General features: G+C 43.2%; 1 protein-coding gene across 1 annotated transcript in view; it reads right to left on the bottom strand.

Annotated features, from left to right (window-relative positions):
* Gfra3 (GDNF family receptor alpha 3) overlaps nt 1–15,517 on the bottom strand; it is a 34,468-nt gene that overhangs the window by 8,366 nt on the left and 10,585 nt on the right. Inside the window, exons 3-6 of the mRNA XM_008834323.2 lie at nt 14,431–14,569; nt 11,376–11,663; nt 5,501–5,593; nt 2,635–2,947 (exon numbers count right to left, since the gene is read on the bottom strand). Of these exons, the coding sequence (XP_008832545.1) occupies nt 2,635–2,947; nt 5,501–5,593; nt 11,376–11,663; nt 14,431–14,569 (833 nt within the window). The remainder of the gene's footprint in view (nt 1–2,634; nt 2,948–5,500; nt 5,594–11,375; nt 11,664–14,430; nt 14,570–15,517) is intronic.

Genomic DNA, 15,517 nt, shown 5'->3' with positions numbered 1-15,517 from the left:
TATATATGACTGCTTTTATTGGTATATATTAATTTCACATCACAACAGGTTTCATTATGATATCTTCATTGTACTTTAATTTTTCTTCTTTTGAGACAGTCTTGCTGTGTTTTTCAAGGCGGTCTCAAACTCCTGGATTCAAGTATCTGTCTGCCTCATTCTCCCAAAGTTTTCTTTAGCTTTCTGTGAAAACTGAGATAATAATACAGACTTCATAGAATTCTGGTCAGAGTTAAATTACTTATGTAGCGTGATTAGCTTATTGGGGAAGAGTTAGTGCTCAATAAATAGAAGTGCTCATTTTGTCAGTTAATGCCCTTTAAGAACATGACCTTCCTTTCTATCTATCTATCTATCTATCTATCTATCTATCTATCTATCATCTATCTATCTTTCAGACAGGGTCTTGCTATGTAGACCAAGCTGATATCACAGAGCTCCATCTGCTTCCATCTGTCTCCTGTCTCCTGAATGCAAGTGCTAGGATTAAAGGCATGCCCCGCCCCCATGTGTGGCCTTTATTTATTTTTAATTTTTGTTTCTTTTGAGACAGGCCTCAAACTCACCATGTAGCTGAGGATGTTCTTGAATTCCTAATCCTGTGTCAGCCTCCCAAGTGTTGGTATTACAGGTGTAAGCCACCATGTCTGGCTTTGCTTTTTAAATTTTTTTAAATTTAATTTTAATTTTTAATATTTCTTTATGTCTGTGAGAGACAGAGAAAGGTAGAGATAGGGAGGGAGGGAGGAGAAAGTTTAAGGCATCCGAGAGAGAGAGAGAGAGAGAGAGAGAGAGAGAGAGAGAGAGAGACCGACCATAGGATGTATGTGGAGATCAAAGTTTCTGGAGTTGGTTCTTGCCTTCAACCTTGTTGAGACAAAGTCTCTCTTTATTTCTGTAGCTCTGTACTTACTTCAGCTGGCCAAGAAGCTTCAGGCAATTCTGCCTCCTATTTCTAGGAGTGCTGGGATTACATATGCAGCACTGCATCTGGCTTTTTATAGTGGCTTCTAGGGACTTGAACTGTTTGGCAGATATGTGCAGCTAGTACTTTTATTCACAAAGCCATCTCCTCTATCCCAATTTTAATTTTGATTTTTAAAAGATTTAAAAAAAAATTTTTTTGAGACAGGGTCCCCCTGTAGCCCCAGCTGGCCTGGAACTCGCTATATAGACCAGGCTGGCTTTGAACTCACAGAGATCCACCTGCCTCTGCCTCCTGAGTGCCGGGATTAAAGGTGTGCACCACCACGCCCGGCTTAAATTATTTATTTATTAATTTTATATGTGTATGAGTGTTTTGTCTCCATTTATGTAAGTGCATCAGGTACACAATGTTCACACAGGCTAGATGAGGGCTGTGGGTCCCCTGGAGTTACAGATGATTTTAACTACAATGTGGGTGCTGGGAACTGAAACTGGGTCCTCTGCAAGAGCAGCTAGTTCTCTTAATCACTGAGCCATACTTCTAGTCCCTAGATTAATTTATTTGTGTGTGTGTGTATGTGTGCGTACATGAGTGCTGGTGCCTGAGGAGACCAGAGGTGTCAGATCCCCCTAGGGCTGGAATTATAGGTAGATGTAAGCCACCAGATGTGGGTGGTGGGAACTGAACTTAAGTCCTCTGGAAGAACAAACCATGCTGGTAACTACTGAATTGTATCTCTAGCCTATTTTTGCTATTTTGAGACATGGTCTTACCACATAACTCTGGCCTGTCTGAAACCCTACCCACTGAAAATATTCCTTTGTTTTTTAATGGTCTTTTTGAGTCTCCCTGGAATTCACTATGTAGAGCCAGGCTGGCCTTGAACTCACAGAGATCCTCCTGCCTCTGCCTCCAGAGGATTAAAGGTGAGTGCCACCATGCCTGACAGAAAATATCCTAAGAGTTTCCAAGGCCAGTGAAATAGCTTAGTGGGTGAAGTCAGTTGTCAACAAGCCTGACAACCTGAGTTCCATCCCTGGAACCTGGAACCACAGGGTGAAGAAAAGGAAAGAACTGACCCCAAAAAGTTGCCCTTTGACCTACCTCTGTATGTGCACTGTGGCAATACACACATGTGCCTTCCCCACCTCCAGTTAAATAAATATTTTTTAAAATTTTAGTAAGAAAAAGTGTTTAATAAGCCTACTTTGGCAGTGGCTCTGGCATTAGGAGGTAGAGGTAAGAGGGTCAGGAGTTTGAGGCCAGTCTGGGCTACATAAGAACTTGTCTCAAAAGAAACAAACAAAATCAAAAAAGGGCCTATGACCATGGTGATGCACGCCTTTAATTCCAGCACTCAAGTGGCTGAGTCAGATCCCTGTGAGTTAGAGGCCAGCCTGGTCTACACAACAAGCTCCAGGTCAGCCAAAGTTACATGGTCAGATCCTGTTGTAAAAAACAAAATAAGGGTCATGGCCAAGAATATTGAGGCAAGATTCAACTTAGAGGGCAGCCTGGGTTAATCTCTCAGCAGGGAGGTAAAGAGGGAAGAGGGGAAGGAGGGTTTCACAAAATATCCAAGGTGAAGCATCCAGTGGGCCCATGGTTTCTTGGGGGATCAGACTGAGCCTGCACAAAAGGATAGGCAGACCTAGATGTAGGGATCTGCCACCACCCTGTCCACCCTTCCCATCCTCGTTGGGCACCTGCACAGAGGGTCCGCGAGGCAGCCAGTCCGCAGATCCAGGCAGTTGGGGGCCACAGAAGGCAGCGCGCAGCTGGGGGCAATGGTGTTGCGCCGGCGCTCCCCGCAGCCCACGTCGTAGGGTGCACAGGGGCACAGCAGCAATCCCTGAGCATAGGACTCTGCTGCCTTCTCAAAGAAGGAGCGCAGCTGTGCTAGGCAGACCTGGCGCTGGCAGTGGATGCTAGAGCATGCCTCCCCATAGGCCTTGCGCAGCCGATAACACTTGTTGTTAAGAGTACATAGCGTAGCAAACTTGAGGCAAAGGTCCGAGTCTGTAGGGAGAATGGCACCAAGTCACCAAGCTGAGTCTCTCCAGGAACCCCAGCAAACCCTTGATTTGACAAGAAAGTAGTTGAGGTAGCAGAAAGACAGGATTGTCATGAACTAAGCCCTAATCCAGGGCTTTCTACCCACAAACTCTGGCTTCCTGAAGCCTCCCCTATCTTCATCTTGACAGGTAAAAATCATCACCACCTAGATACATCGAGCACCCATTTATCTAGAATCCAAGCAGCAGAAAGCACAAATACACAGAACGTTTTCCTCAGTCCTGTGCAGTGAGAGCTGATGGTGGAAATCACAACTCAGAGGCTCTACAACACTGCAGAGAACTTCCCAACTGTTTAAAACAGATGCAACCAAATTCTACTTAGGTTTTGTTTGTGGCTTTCTATTCCATCCAGATTTCTTTGGTTTGGGAGGCTTTAGGGTAGTGGATTGGAGGGTTGCTTCTGTTTTAAATTTTTTTTTTTTTACATTTATTTAATGGGGGGATGTACACAGATGTCATGATACTACATGTGTGGAAGTCACAGGACAACTTGAGGGAGTGGTTCTCTCTTCTATCATGTAGGTAGGTCCCAGAGGTGAAACTCAGGTAGTTAGACTTGGCAACAAGTGCCCTTACCCATATTCACCATGTTTTTATTTTTGAGATAAGGCTGCCGAGACTAACTTGAGCTCACCATACAGCAAGAATGATCTTGAACTTCGGATCCTTCTGCTTCTAGTGCTGGGACTGCAGGGCCAAGCCACATGCCCAGTTATTTTGTTGTTGTAATGACACTTGCCCATCTTTCTGATTACTGATTAGCAGGTGAAAATCCCGCCATACTCTGAAACTTCAAAAATTAGGATGATATTTCTTTTCTTTGGAGGGGTGAAGCATGATGTTTACACACCACTGAACTACACCCCATATCCTTGGTGATGCTTTTATTAAGAGACTATTCCCAAAAACAAACAAAGAAACAGAATATTCTACTAGCCTGCGACTTTAAAAAGTTATTTACTGAATCCTTATCAATAGGTTTATCATGTATAAATCACTGGGGTTTTTCCCCCTCGAAGTTCTAATTCTAATACATAGACTTGACTATGCAATGAAACTCAATAAAAATTCTAATTCTGAAGCTGGGGTATCGGTAGTAATAACACACCTGTAATCCCAGCACTCAGGAGGCAAAGGCAGGCAGATCTCTGTAAGCTTAGACCAACCTAGTCTACATAGTGAATTCCAGGCCAACCAGAGCTACATAGTGAGAGCTTGCCTCAAAGGAAAAAAAAAAAAAAAAAGAAGCTGGGCATGGTGGCAGGTGGCACATGTCTTTAATTCCAGCACTTGGGAGGCAGAGGCAGGCAGATCTCTGTGAGACAGAGGCCAGCCTGGTCTACACAGTGAGTTCCAGGCCAGCTAGAGCTACAGGGAAACCATGTCTCAAAAAGACAAAAAACAAACAAGCATAGTGGTGCACACGTATTATCCTAGTACTTGGAGGTAGAAAAATAAAGACAAGAAGAGTTCAAGGCTAAATAGCAAGATCCTGTCTCAAGACAACACAAAATCCTAATTCTAAAAATAAAAAAATGACTATTCAACAAAGTTTATTTATTTCTTTTTAAATTTTTATTTATTATTTTTATTTTATGTGTATTCGTGTATTGCCTGCAGAGGTCGGAAGAGACTGTCGGATCCCCTGGGACTGGAGTTATGGACAGTTGTTAGCTGCCATGTGGATGCTGGGATTCAAACCTGGGTCTTCTGCAAGAACAACCAGTGTTCTTAACCACTGAGTCATCTCTCCAGCCCCTAGCTTATTTATTTCTTAAAAATAGAGCATGTGGGTATTCTTTATTTGTTTTTGAGATAAGGTCTTCCAGGCTGGCCAAGAACTCACTATGTAGCTGAGAATGACCTTGAATTCCTGATCCTCCTGCCTCTATCTCTCAAGGGCTTGGATTAAGGCATGAACCACCACACCCAGCAGTGCATTTGTATATTCTTTCTCAATTAGTTCACAGTCTCACTTTCCTGAAAAAAAAAAAAAAAAAAAAAAAAAAAAAAACAAGCACACCACAGTCCTTGTTGGATTGATGGTTCCCACCCTGAGTCACCCCTATGGGAAATCACATTCTCACTACTTTTTCCTGCCCAATACCTCATCCACCCCATTTAGAATGGTTGAAAACAAGCAATTTCCTAGTCCTTGGAGACTTTTGAAAAAGCTACTTTCTTGGCTGCCTTAAATGTGGGTAAATACTCCATTTCAGTACATTTTTTTCTGGAACTGCTGCCACTCCCTCTATAGCCCTCCTAAGGACCAGAGATCCTAATGGGCTCTGTCTAGATGGTTCCCTGATAACTGCTGCTTTAAATGACCCCTGTGAGAGCAGACCATGCTTCCCAGTTCACACTTCCATCCTGACAGAATAGCAGACTAGAAATTCTTCCTCTAAAAGTCCTCAGTTTGTGCTCCTCTCAGTCACCCTTCCCTCAGAGCCCAGGCCCAGCCTGCCTTTCCCCAATCTAGGCTTGCCCTCCATACCTGGCTTGAGCATGCTCAACTTGCTGAGATTCATCTTCCATGGTTTGCTGGTCACTGTGTCTTCATAGGGGGAAACATCCAACTCATAGTCACCTAGAGACAAGGTTAGAAGCATGTGAATGCCAGGCACAAGGACATGTGGAGAGGAACAGGAAGGGCTGAGCTGCTGCTGCCTTGTTGAGCAAAGGAAAAGGCAGAGTCTCTCAGCTAGCTGCAAGATGTGCAGAGATGAGAATAATTAAGAGCCATGAAGATACAGGTTGGGTCCAATGAATAAATGGATGAGAATAATAGAGCTGTCTTATTATTATATTAATTTGTTAAATGTATTGTATTCTGGGTACTATGGTATAAGGTTACATACACATACAGATAGAAAGGGAGGGAGGGGAGGGGAGGGGAGGGGAGAGGAGAGGAGAGGAAGACACAGACACTCATTCCATTGTCCTAGAAGCCTTTGGGCAGGTAAGAAGAAACTGAGGAGGAGAGGTTAGTGACCTCTCAGTTTCACATAAGCTAATAAGGAGAGCTGGGACTTGAATTCTACACTACTCATAAGTATAGACATCATCTGTGGGTACACAATCAAGCAAAGACACTCTTGTTTTCTCTTGTAATTCGTGAAGGGACAGGAACGGATTATGTTCTAGGCTTGACCACTACGGAGACACATAGTATACTAGAGAAATGGAAGTGAGGTAAGGTACTGAGTTGAACCTAAACAAGAATAGCAGAGGAGGAAAAGATGCAGTGATTCCACAGCAAATGCATCTCTCAGTCCCCTCATGAGGTGATGGGCTCCTGAAGGAGCCTTCCTAAGTATTAGCAAATCACTGCATCATTGCTCAGATGCATGGTAGATGCTTAATAAGTGCTGGCTTTCTGGATATCGTACAATAAGCCTTTGTAAATGCATTTTGAAGACTGCAGGAATATGGATGTCAGACAAACAGAAGGGGATAGGCTAGATAAGGCAGGAAGTCCTGGGAGCTCCTAAGGGGAAAACGGAAAGTGACAGGATCCCAAAACTCTCAAGGGGGAGTTCAAAAAGAGAACCATTAGGATGAATAGAAAACAGGGAACAAAAAGTGTAGTAAATGGTTCCAATTACTGGCCCCTCCATCCTGTGGGAGGATTACACCTCCCACCAGTTGCTCTGGGACCTTCAGGTCTCCTGTGAGAGGAGTACACAATCCCAACCCACTGATGTCAGGTTTGGCCACATGACTTGCTCTGGCTTATGGAGTGCAAGCTGAAATGATGTCAATCACATTTAGGCAGAAGTTTTAAGAACCATCACATGGTTCTGTGTTACTCGTTCCCTCTTCCAGCTCAGATCCTTCAAGCTAGAACAGAGACAAAGTCAACTCTTGGAACCCTGCAGCAGATGTGTAACATTAGCAAGAAATTTTTTCTTGTTAAAAGCCCGTGATCTGGGGGTGGGTTTGTTGTAATTGTGGCTTAACCTAGCAATTCTTATTTAAAATGCAAATTGGGAAGGCTTGGGTGTAGCTCAGTGATGGAGTGCTTGTATAACATGGGCAAGGCCCTGGGTTAGATCTCTAGTACCAGAAGAAGAAAAAAAAATGCACTTGGTATCTAGAAATAGATTGCTATAGTAACAACAACAACAAATTCCAAAATGTATGGCATTGCTTTGTAACTGGGCAGTGGGTGGTTAAAAAAAAAAAAGTTGTTATTGGGGGCTGGAAAAATGGCAGCTTTCTTTATGCAGTGGCAAAGCATTTGGCAAAATTGTTGCCTGTAATAAACAGGAGGATGATTTATGAGGAAGGTGATATATGCTAATGAGCTTGTACTTAAAGGGGAAGCACCCAAGTCATGCAATGCCCCTAGAGGTCAGAAGAGGGCATCAGATGCCCTGGAAATGAAGTTATCAACAGTTGTTAGCTGCCATGTGGGTGCTGGGAATTGAACCCAGGTCCTCTGCAAGAGCAGCTAGTGTTCTTATCCACTGATCCATCTCTCCAACCCCCATCATTTTTTATTTGTTTATTATTTTATGTGATGAGTGCACTGCCCGCATGTATGTAAGTGCACCCGTGTCATGCAATGCCTGTGGAGGTCAGAAGAAGGCATTGGATTCCCAGGAACTGGAGTTACAGACAATTGTTAGTCACCATGTGAATGCTGGGAATCAAACCCAAGTCTTCTGCAAAACTAGCCAGTTCTCTAAACCACTGAACCATCTCTCCAGCCCAGTATTTCTTATATTCTAATATAAATGATAAAGCTGAAAAGTGCTTTGAGTTATAAGTTTGATTATAATAGCCTTGGGGAAAAGAACAAGTCAAATATGTGGCTATCATGCTGTTCATTGAGATCTCTCAATTGATTAAGACTGTATGTAGTAAATCCTGCCAGTTAGACAAATGTACTCAGGGAAAAAAAGACTAAAGCAGTGACTATCCTACAGAGGCCTGACAAGGGCAAGGACCTTCTAATTAGGTCTAGAAAGAGATGCATGTCTGAAATTGTGGGGAAGGCTACTGGGCACACAAGATAACAGAAATCAAAGATAGAAAAAGCAACTAAACTAAGAGCTACCAACCTGGATTAATAGACTATGAGTATTTGAGACTTCAAATGCCCTACCACCTTTCAGGCAAGAAGGAGGCTGAGAATGTGGCTCAGTCCCCAAGGAGGTTGTAATCTCCAATGCCCTTTTTAACTGTGGCCAAAGAGAATAATGGAAAAGCAAGGACTTGGTGGACTGGGCCAAGAGCCCTAGAAAACAATGGATATGGCAGCTCATCCCCCAGAGCAACATCTGCTCTGCTTAGCTGCTTAGCTGGGTTTCAGAGCTGTTGTAAATCAGTGAGCACTGAGTGTCTCCTGTCCCCCTTTCTGGGAGTGTTTGTTGTGGCTGTATTGGTTCTATTTCATTACTGTGCATTGAGTATGTATGGAAAGTAGATGACTTTTTAGTTTGTTTTTTTTTAAGTGTGTGTGTATGTGTGTGTGTGTTCATGTGTGTATACATGAGTACTGGTACCCATTGAGAGGCCAGAGGTGTTGGATCCCTGGAGCTAGAATTACAGGTGGTTGTGAGCTACTTGACATGGTACTAGGAAAAGAACTTGGGTTTTCCCCACCGAGTCATCTCCAGCCCTGACTTGTCTTTTTAATTTACAGATTTCTCGATCAAGAGCAGTCACATTCACATACTCAGTACAGAAAGTATCATGAGCCTCAGAATTTAGAGGCTGAGGATTGCAAGTCTCTGGCCAATCTGAGCTACAGAGTAAGATCCTGTCTCAAAAACAAAATCAAGAGCTGGGCGTGGTGGCACATGCCTTAAATCCCAGCACTCGGGTGGCAGAGGCAGGTGGAGCTCAGTGAGATTGAGGCCAGCCTGGTCTACATAGTAAGTTCCAGGACAGCTGGAGCTACAGGGAGACCCTGTCTCAAAAAGACCAAAAAAAAAAATTAGTTTTGCCATGTGAGTTTTGTTTGTTTTGAGATAGTGTCTCATTATGTATTACAACTTTCCTTGAATTCAGGGACTAACCTTTCAATGCTGATATTACAGTTATGTATCACCATACCTGGCACCATGTGATACTTTAGAATTTTTATTTATTTATTTATTTTTATTTTATATTTATGAGTGTCTTGCCTGCATGCAAGTACACTTATGCATGCAATGCCTGTGGCAGTCAGAAGAGGGCATTGGATCCTCTGGACCTGGAATTATATAGATGGTTGTTAGCTGCCATGTGGGTACTGGTAACTGAACCCAGGTCCTTTGCAAGAGCAGCTAGTGTTCTTAACTGCTGAGCCATCTCTCCAGCCCCAACCATGTGATTTTTGATGTCTCCCTGTGAGAAGAATACACTTACTTCTTCAATGATGTCAGGCTTAGTCATGTGATTTGCTCTGTCTACAGAATATGAGAAATAATGTATGGAACATCACAGCTCAGGTGTTTGAAAACATGTCACAAGTCTGTCAGTGCTCATTTCATTCTTCCAGAAGGGAACATCCCAGACAGAGACTTCACCTTTAGCCTAAATCCCAGAATGAAGATGCAACATGAAACACAGAATGTGACCGTGAACTAAACTTTGTCAAGTCTTTCTTTTGGGTCTGAGTGAGTGTATATGTATGTTTGTGTATGTGTGGGTGTACATGCATGCATGTGTATGTAAAGGCCAGGTCAACCTCAGACCGACCTTCTCTCTCTCTCTCTCTCTCTCTCTCTCTCTCTTTCTTTCTTCACAATATCTCACTGGCCTTCAACTGACCAAGCAGGCTCAACTGTCTGGCCAGAGAGCCCAAGGGATCTGCCTGTTTGCTTTTTCAGTGCTGGGATTACAAATGCCACATGGAAAGCTGAACATAATACACATGCCTTTAGTCCAGCACTCGTGAAGCAGAGGCAGGCAGATCTCTGTGAGTTTGAGGCCAGTCTGGCCTACATAGTGAGTTCCAGGCTAGTTGGGGCTACAGGGACACCCTGTCTCAAAAAGGAAAAAAAAATGGCACTTGGTTATTTGTTTTGTTTTGTTCATCTTTTTAAGTGCTGGAATTAAAGGCATGCACCACCACACCCTAGCTGTTTTGTTTTGTTTTAATGTGGGTTCTGGGGATCAACCTTAGGTCTTCCTGCTTGTAAGGCAGGCAGTTTATAGACTGGGTTACCTCCCTATTCTTTTGTTTGTTTTTGTTTTTGTTTTTGTTTTGTGAGATAGGGTATATCACTCTGTAGCCCCAGATGGCCTGGAACTCACTATATAGACCAGGCTGACTTTTATCTGAGATTTGCCTGCCTCTGCCTCCAGCATGCTGGGATTACAGGTATGTGCCACCTTGCCTGGCTCCCGATCCCTTTTTTTGTCTTTTTGAGACAGTGTCTCCCTGTAGCCCCAGCTGTCCTGGAACTTGCTATGTAGACCTGGCTGGCCTCAAACTCACAAAGATCTGCCTGCCTCTGCCTCCCAAGTGCTGGGATTAAAGGCGTGCGCCACCACACCCAGCTCCCTATCCCTTTTTTACTGTATAACCTAGGATATCCTTGAATTTGTGGGGATTTACCTGCCTCAGCCTCTCAAGTGCTAGGATTATGAGGGTGTGCCATCATGCTTGGCTATGGAGGTCTTTTTTGTTACCACAGCATAGTCCACTGAAAGCTGACTAGTAGAGTGATGGGCCTGTGGAAAGTGACAGAGATGAATCTTGTTTGGCTCTCTCTGTACCTTTTCTCTTGCTATCTCCTGTGTAGTTCCCATGATGTCCTTTCTGTTACAGATTGGCATGACATGCTACTTCCTACTGTCTCTGAATTTATGGATTACATGGTATTTTGAGTTTGTTTATAATAGGACCCCTTTTTTCATTTTCTCTCTGTACCCTTCTGTTTCAGGAACACCTCAGGCTGGAAATCTCTCTGGTTCAAATCTTTGTGAAAGGGAAGCCATAGGCTAGAAAAGTGGAAGTAAGGGTACCAAGATGGTTCAGCAACTAAAGGTGTTTGCCATCAAGCCTGAAGTCCTGAGTTTGATTCACATGGTGGAATGAGAGAACCAACTCCCAAAAATTGTCCTCTGATCTCCACAGGTGGGCCATGGCCGCACATGCACACACTCACACGCATATATACTCACACAAATAAATAAATGTAATAAACTGACAAAATTTTTAAAAAGAAAACTGGAAATAGGGAGAGAAGAGGCCAACGTTTCAAAGATCACAAAAGATACTGCCAAATTTTCCCTCCTTTTCTTACTGATAACAAATGCAGCACTTCATTGATCCCCACCAGAAATGACTATACGGCCCATTTCCTACAGGATTGAGAAACAACCCCAAAACAACCTTCCCAACTTAGTCCACTCTAGGACAGGGACCTCACCAAGGCGGTGGGCAGAGTGAACAGTCCAATAGATGCTCAGGCAGGTAGCTTGGTTCCTCATGCGCCAGTGGCACGTACAGCCTATCAGAGAGCTGTTTCTGATTTGTTGTTCTGCCTCGAGGCAGTCTGCAGACAGGGAAGACTCCTCTAATGGCCGTGGGGTGATTAGACTGGAGGTGCAGGAACCCAAGTGGTGGTAAGCAGCCTTGCAAGTGGGGTCAGTTTGGCATTTCTTCCTGGCCTGGATACAGCTATTCACAAACCTGCTATCTGTGGGAGAGGAGTTTCCTGTGAAGAGAGAAATCAGGTAAGACCCACACAAGGTCAAATTAGCTGTCTGGAGTACCAAGTCATGAAGTAGTGTAGTAAAGATTCCTAATGAAACCATGAGAAAATCTTAGGATACCACAAAAGTCCTTTAGGAATAAATATGGAGAGAACTGGACAGTCTGCAGTTGTCACAATATGCACAGAGCAGACCAGGCTAAAGAAGAGGTCAGAAGAGGGAGTCAAATCTCCTGGAACTGGAGTTGCAGATGGTTGTTAGCCATCATGTGCGTGGTGGGAATTGAACCTGGGTTCTCTGCAAGAACAGCTAGTGCTCTTAATCACTGAGCTCTCTCTCCAGTCCAGAATTTACTTCTTTTTTTTTGGGGGGGGGTCTTTTTGACACAGGGTCTCCTGTAGCCCCAGCTGTCCTGGAACTCACTATATAGACCAAGCTGGCCTTGAATTCATGGAGATCCACGTGCCTCTGCCTCCCAAGTACTGGGATTAATCGCATGCACCACCATACCCGGCAGAACTTACTGAGTGCTGGTCTCCCTGTAGCCCTAGCTGGCCTGGAACTCACAATGTAGACCAGGCTGACCTTGAACTCACAGAGCTCTTGAACCCTCAGAGATCTGCCTGCCTCTACCTCCTGAGTGCTGGGACTACAGGCGTGTGCCACCACGCCTGGCTTTGAACTTACTTTCTTAAAGTGTACAATTAAGTAGCATTCAGATCATTCACAAAATTGTATGACAATCACATCTAATTCCAATATAACTGAATCAACCCAAAATAAAATCCATCTCATTAGACAACTTCTTATTCTCCCAGCTTCTGGTAACCACTTACCTGCTTTCTGTCTCTGTGGATTTACCTAGTCCAGATATTTCATATAAATGGCATCACACAATTCCACTTGCTCTTTTGTATCTGGCTGCTCTCACCCACCATACTGTTTCTGAGATTCATCCATTCTGTAATTTCTGTCAGTGCTTCATTCATACTATTTCACTGCCACATTTTGCTTATCCATTCATTAGCTGATGTGAATGTGACTTGTTTACATCTTTGTTTATTGTGACTAATATTTTTGTGAACATACATGGACATGTTTGGACACATATTTGGGGAATATATGTATGAGTAGAATTGCTGCATCATATGTTTAACTTTTTAAAATATTTATTTTTATTTTTTTTTAATATTTTATTTTTATTTTATGAGTATGCATGTATTACCTGCATGTAGGTATGTGCACCTGTGTTGTGCAATACCCAAGGAGGTCAGAAGAGACTGTTGGATCCCCAGGACTGGAGTTACAGACAGTTGTTAGCTGCCATGTGAGTACTGAAATTCGAACCCAGGCCTTCTGCAAGAACAGTGTTCTTAACTGCTGAGCCATCTCTCCAGCCCCATTATTTTTTTAATATTTTATTTATTATTTTTATTTTATGTGTATGAGTGTATTGTCTGCATGTAGGTAAGTGCACCCATATCAGCAGCGGTCAGAAGAGGGCATCAGATTCCCTGGAATCGCAGTTATGGATGGTTGTTAGCTGCCAGTAGGTGCTGGGAACTGAACTCAGGTTCTCTGTAAGAACAGCCAGTGCTCTTAACTGTTGAGCCATCTCTCTACCCTGTTTAACTTTTTAAAATATTTATTTACTTATTTAATGTGTGTGTGGGCATGACTTTTATGAAATGAACAGGATCTGGACTAATGATTTTTAATTACCTTGGCAAACTCAATGAACCTTGTGCCTTGTGATGGGGCGTCCTGGGAACCTCAATTTGGCACTTCACCCAAAAAGATAATGAATGAATGTGGGTATTCTTTGGGTGTTCTTGAGAATTAACATGGCAAAGCACTTAAAGATAGTGCACCCATCTTCACTGAACACAGTGATGATTGGGAAGGACACTTGAGATTGTATGAATGAGATATTCTAGAGCTAGGGATAAAAAGGCAAGATAGTCTGTTAAGGTAAGGGTGGAACCAAACTTATATTTCAGCCCCAATGAAACTAGAGAAACAAACTTGCAAAAAAATATGAATAAGGCCTGGTTCAGAAGCACAGTTCCAGGAGACAGATGGTTCCAAGAGATATCTGGGAGAACAAGTGTCCTCTGAGTTTAGGCCCACTCTTAAAAGCTAAATTTAAGAGTCAGGCTTTTTTATTCAGATAATTGTAATGTTGGCATAATACAGCCACATGTGTGTATGCACACATGTACACATGTCACAGCATGAGTTTGGAAATCAGAGGACAAGAGTCAGTCCTTTCTTACCATGTGGGTCCCAGGATTGATCTCAAGTTTACAGGCTTGAAGGCAAGTGCCTTTACCCACCTAGTTCACAGGATAAAATCCCCTCAGCAGACTCGGAGTCAGCAATAGCTAAGCCCCAAGTGGTGGTGGCTCTTGTGTTAATGTCCACTGTGTCTGCGACGCCCCCGAATTTTACCTATCAGGTTATTCTAATTATACAGAATCCTATGAGGATGGTTGTGAGGATTACCCCACTCTATCAGAATATGTCCAGGATTATTTTGAATCATCTTACAGCCTTGTGGGAAGTGGGAGCGGTCGAGCCGGCCAAGATGGCACCCTGGCTGGCTGCCAAGCCTCGTGACCCTCACTTGTTTGCTCCAACTGTTAGCCCCGTGCTCATGTCCTGATTGGCTCCGTGTGACTGTCTGATTGTGGGATGGGCCTGATGAGGGTATATATTGTGGGATGATGAAGAATAAAAGAGAGAGTGAGAGAATTGCTTGAACCTCACCTTGGCGATCGTGTTGTCCTTTCCTCGGCTCTGCTGGTCGGAGTCTTGGTTCGCGGCAAATGGTGGCCCGTACGGGGAATTTCTTTCCGACAGAAAAAATAGAGGGTAAGGTCCGCAGGTAAGCGGCAAAGGGATAGCGCTATTAAGGCTCCCGGATTTAGGGGACGAAGTTAGGACCACAGGCAGTGGCGAAGGGAAAGTTACAACAACATAGGATCGGCGGGATCAAAAGTGAAAGTAAAAGCCATGCTAGTGCAGCTTTTACGAAAGGGAGGAATTAAACTAAAAGCTGAGATCGTAGAAAAATTTCTAGCTACTGTTTCAAGAGAAGCACCTTGGCTTTTGGAAGAAGGATACATTAATGTTCCTCAGTGGGAGTGAACAAGGAACAGCTGTTAAAAGCAAAACTATTGAACAGTAACATGATTGCAAGAATCTTAGGATAAATGTTGCTTTGTTTTTCCCTGATTTCCCTGTTATCCCATACCTTAGGTAAAGCAAGGTCAAATTTGAATTGGTTTTCTATGGACTTCTGTTCCTACAATACTTGAAAATCTTTAAGAAAAAGGTGAAAATTCTAGTATTATTTTTCCTGTGAGGTGGTTACTTTTTCTAGGACTAATTTTGAAGCAGTTCAGTAGATAAAGAAGGATGCATACACTGACTAGAAAATTATGTTTTGCAGTTAATTTAATTTCAAAAGATTACTTCAGTACACATCGAAGTTTTGGCAGGAAGATTTCTTGGTCCTCTGCCTCCTGAAGGAAAGAGCGTGGCAGATGTTTGTGTAAATATTGTAGTGTTTGCATGATGTATACTATGATTTCTGAAAACCTAGGCTGCTTAAATATGCTAACAGCTAACTCTGGAGGGAAATTGTGCCCCTTTCACTTCAGACTTAATCCTGTTCTTTAGATCTAAAGATGTTTTCTGCCTAATGTCTCTTACTTGCTGTTTCAAACTAATGTAGTATAGGCTAAAAATGTGAGAAGCTGACTCAGGGCAGAAACTGGTCCTTTCTGTTCAGACTCATGCTAGTTCTCACAAACTTCTGTTCTCAAGAATTCTCCAGGTTCAGACTGACCCC

Source organism: Nannospalax galili, unplaced genomic scaffold (genome assembly GCF_000622305.1).
Source record: "Nannospalax galili isolate Female #2095 unplaced genomic scaffold, S.galili_v1.0 scaffold856, whole genome shotgun sequence".
Taxonomy (NCBI): Eukaryota; Metazoa; Chordata; class Mammalia; order Rodentia; family Spalacidae; genus Nannospalax; species Nannospalax galili.
Note: the sequence above shows the minus strand (reverse complement) of the source record. Positions and strands in the feature narration are given on the sequence as shown.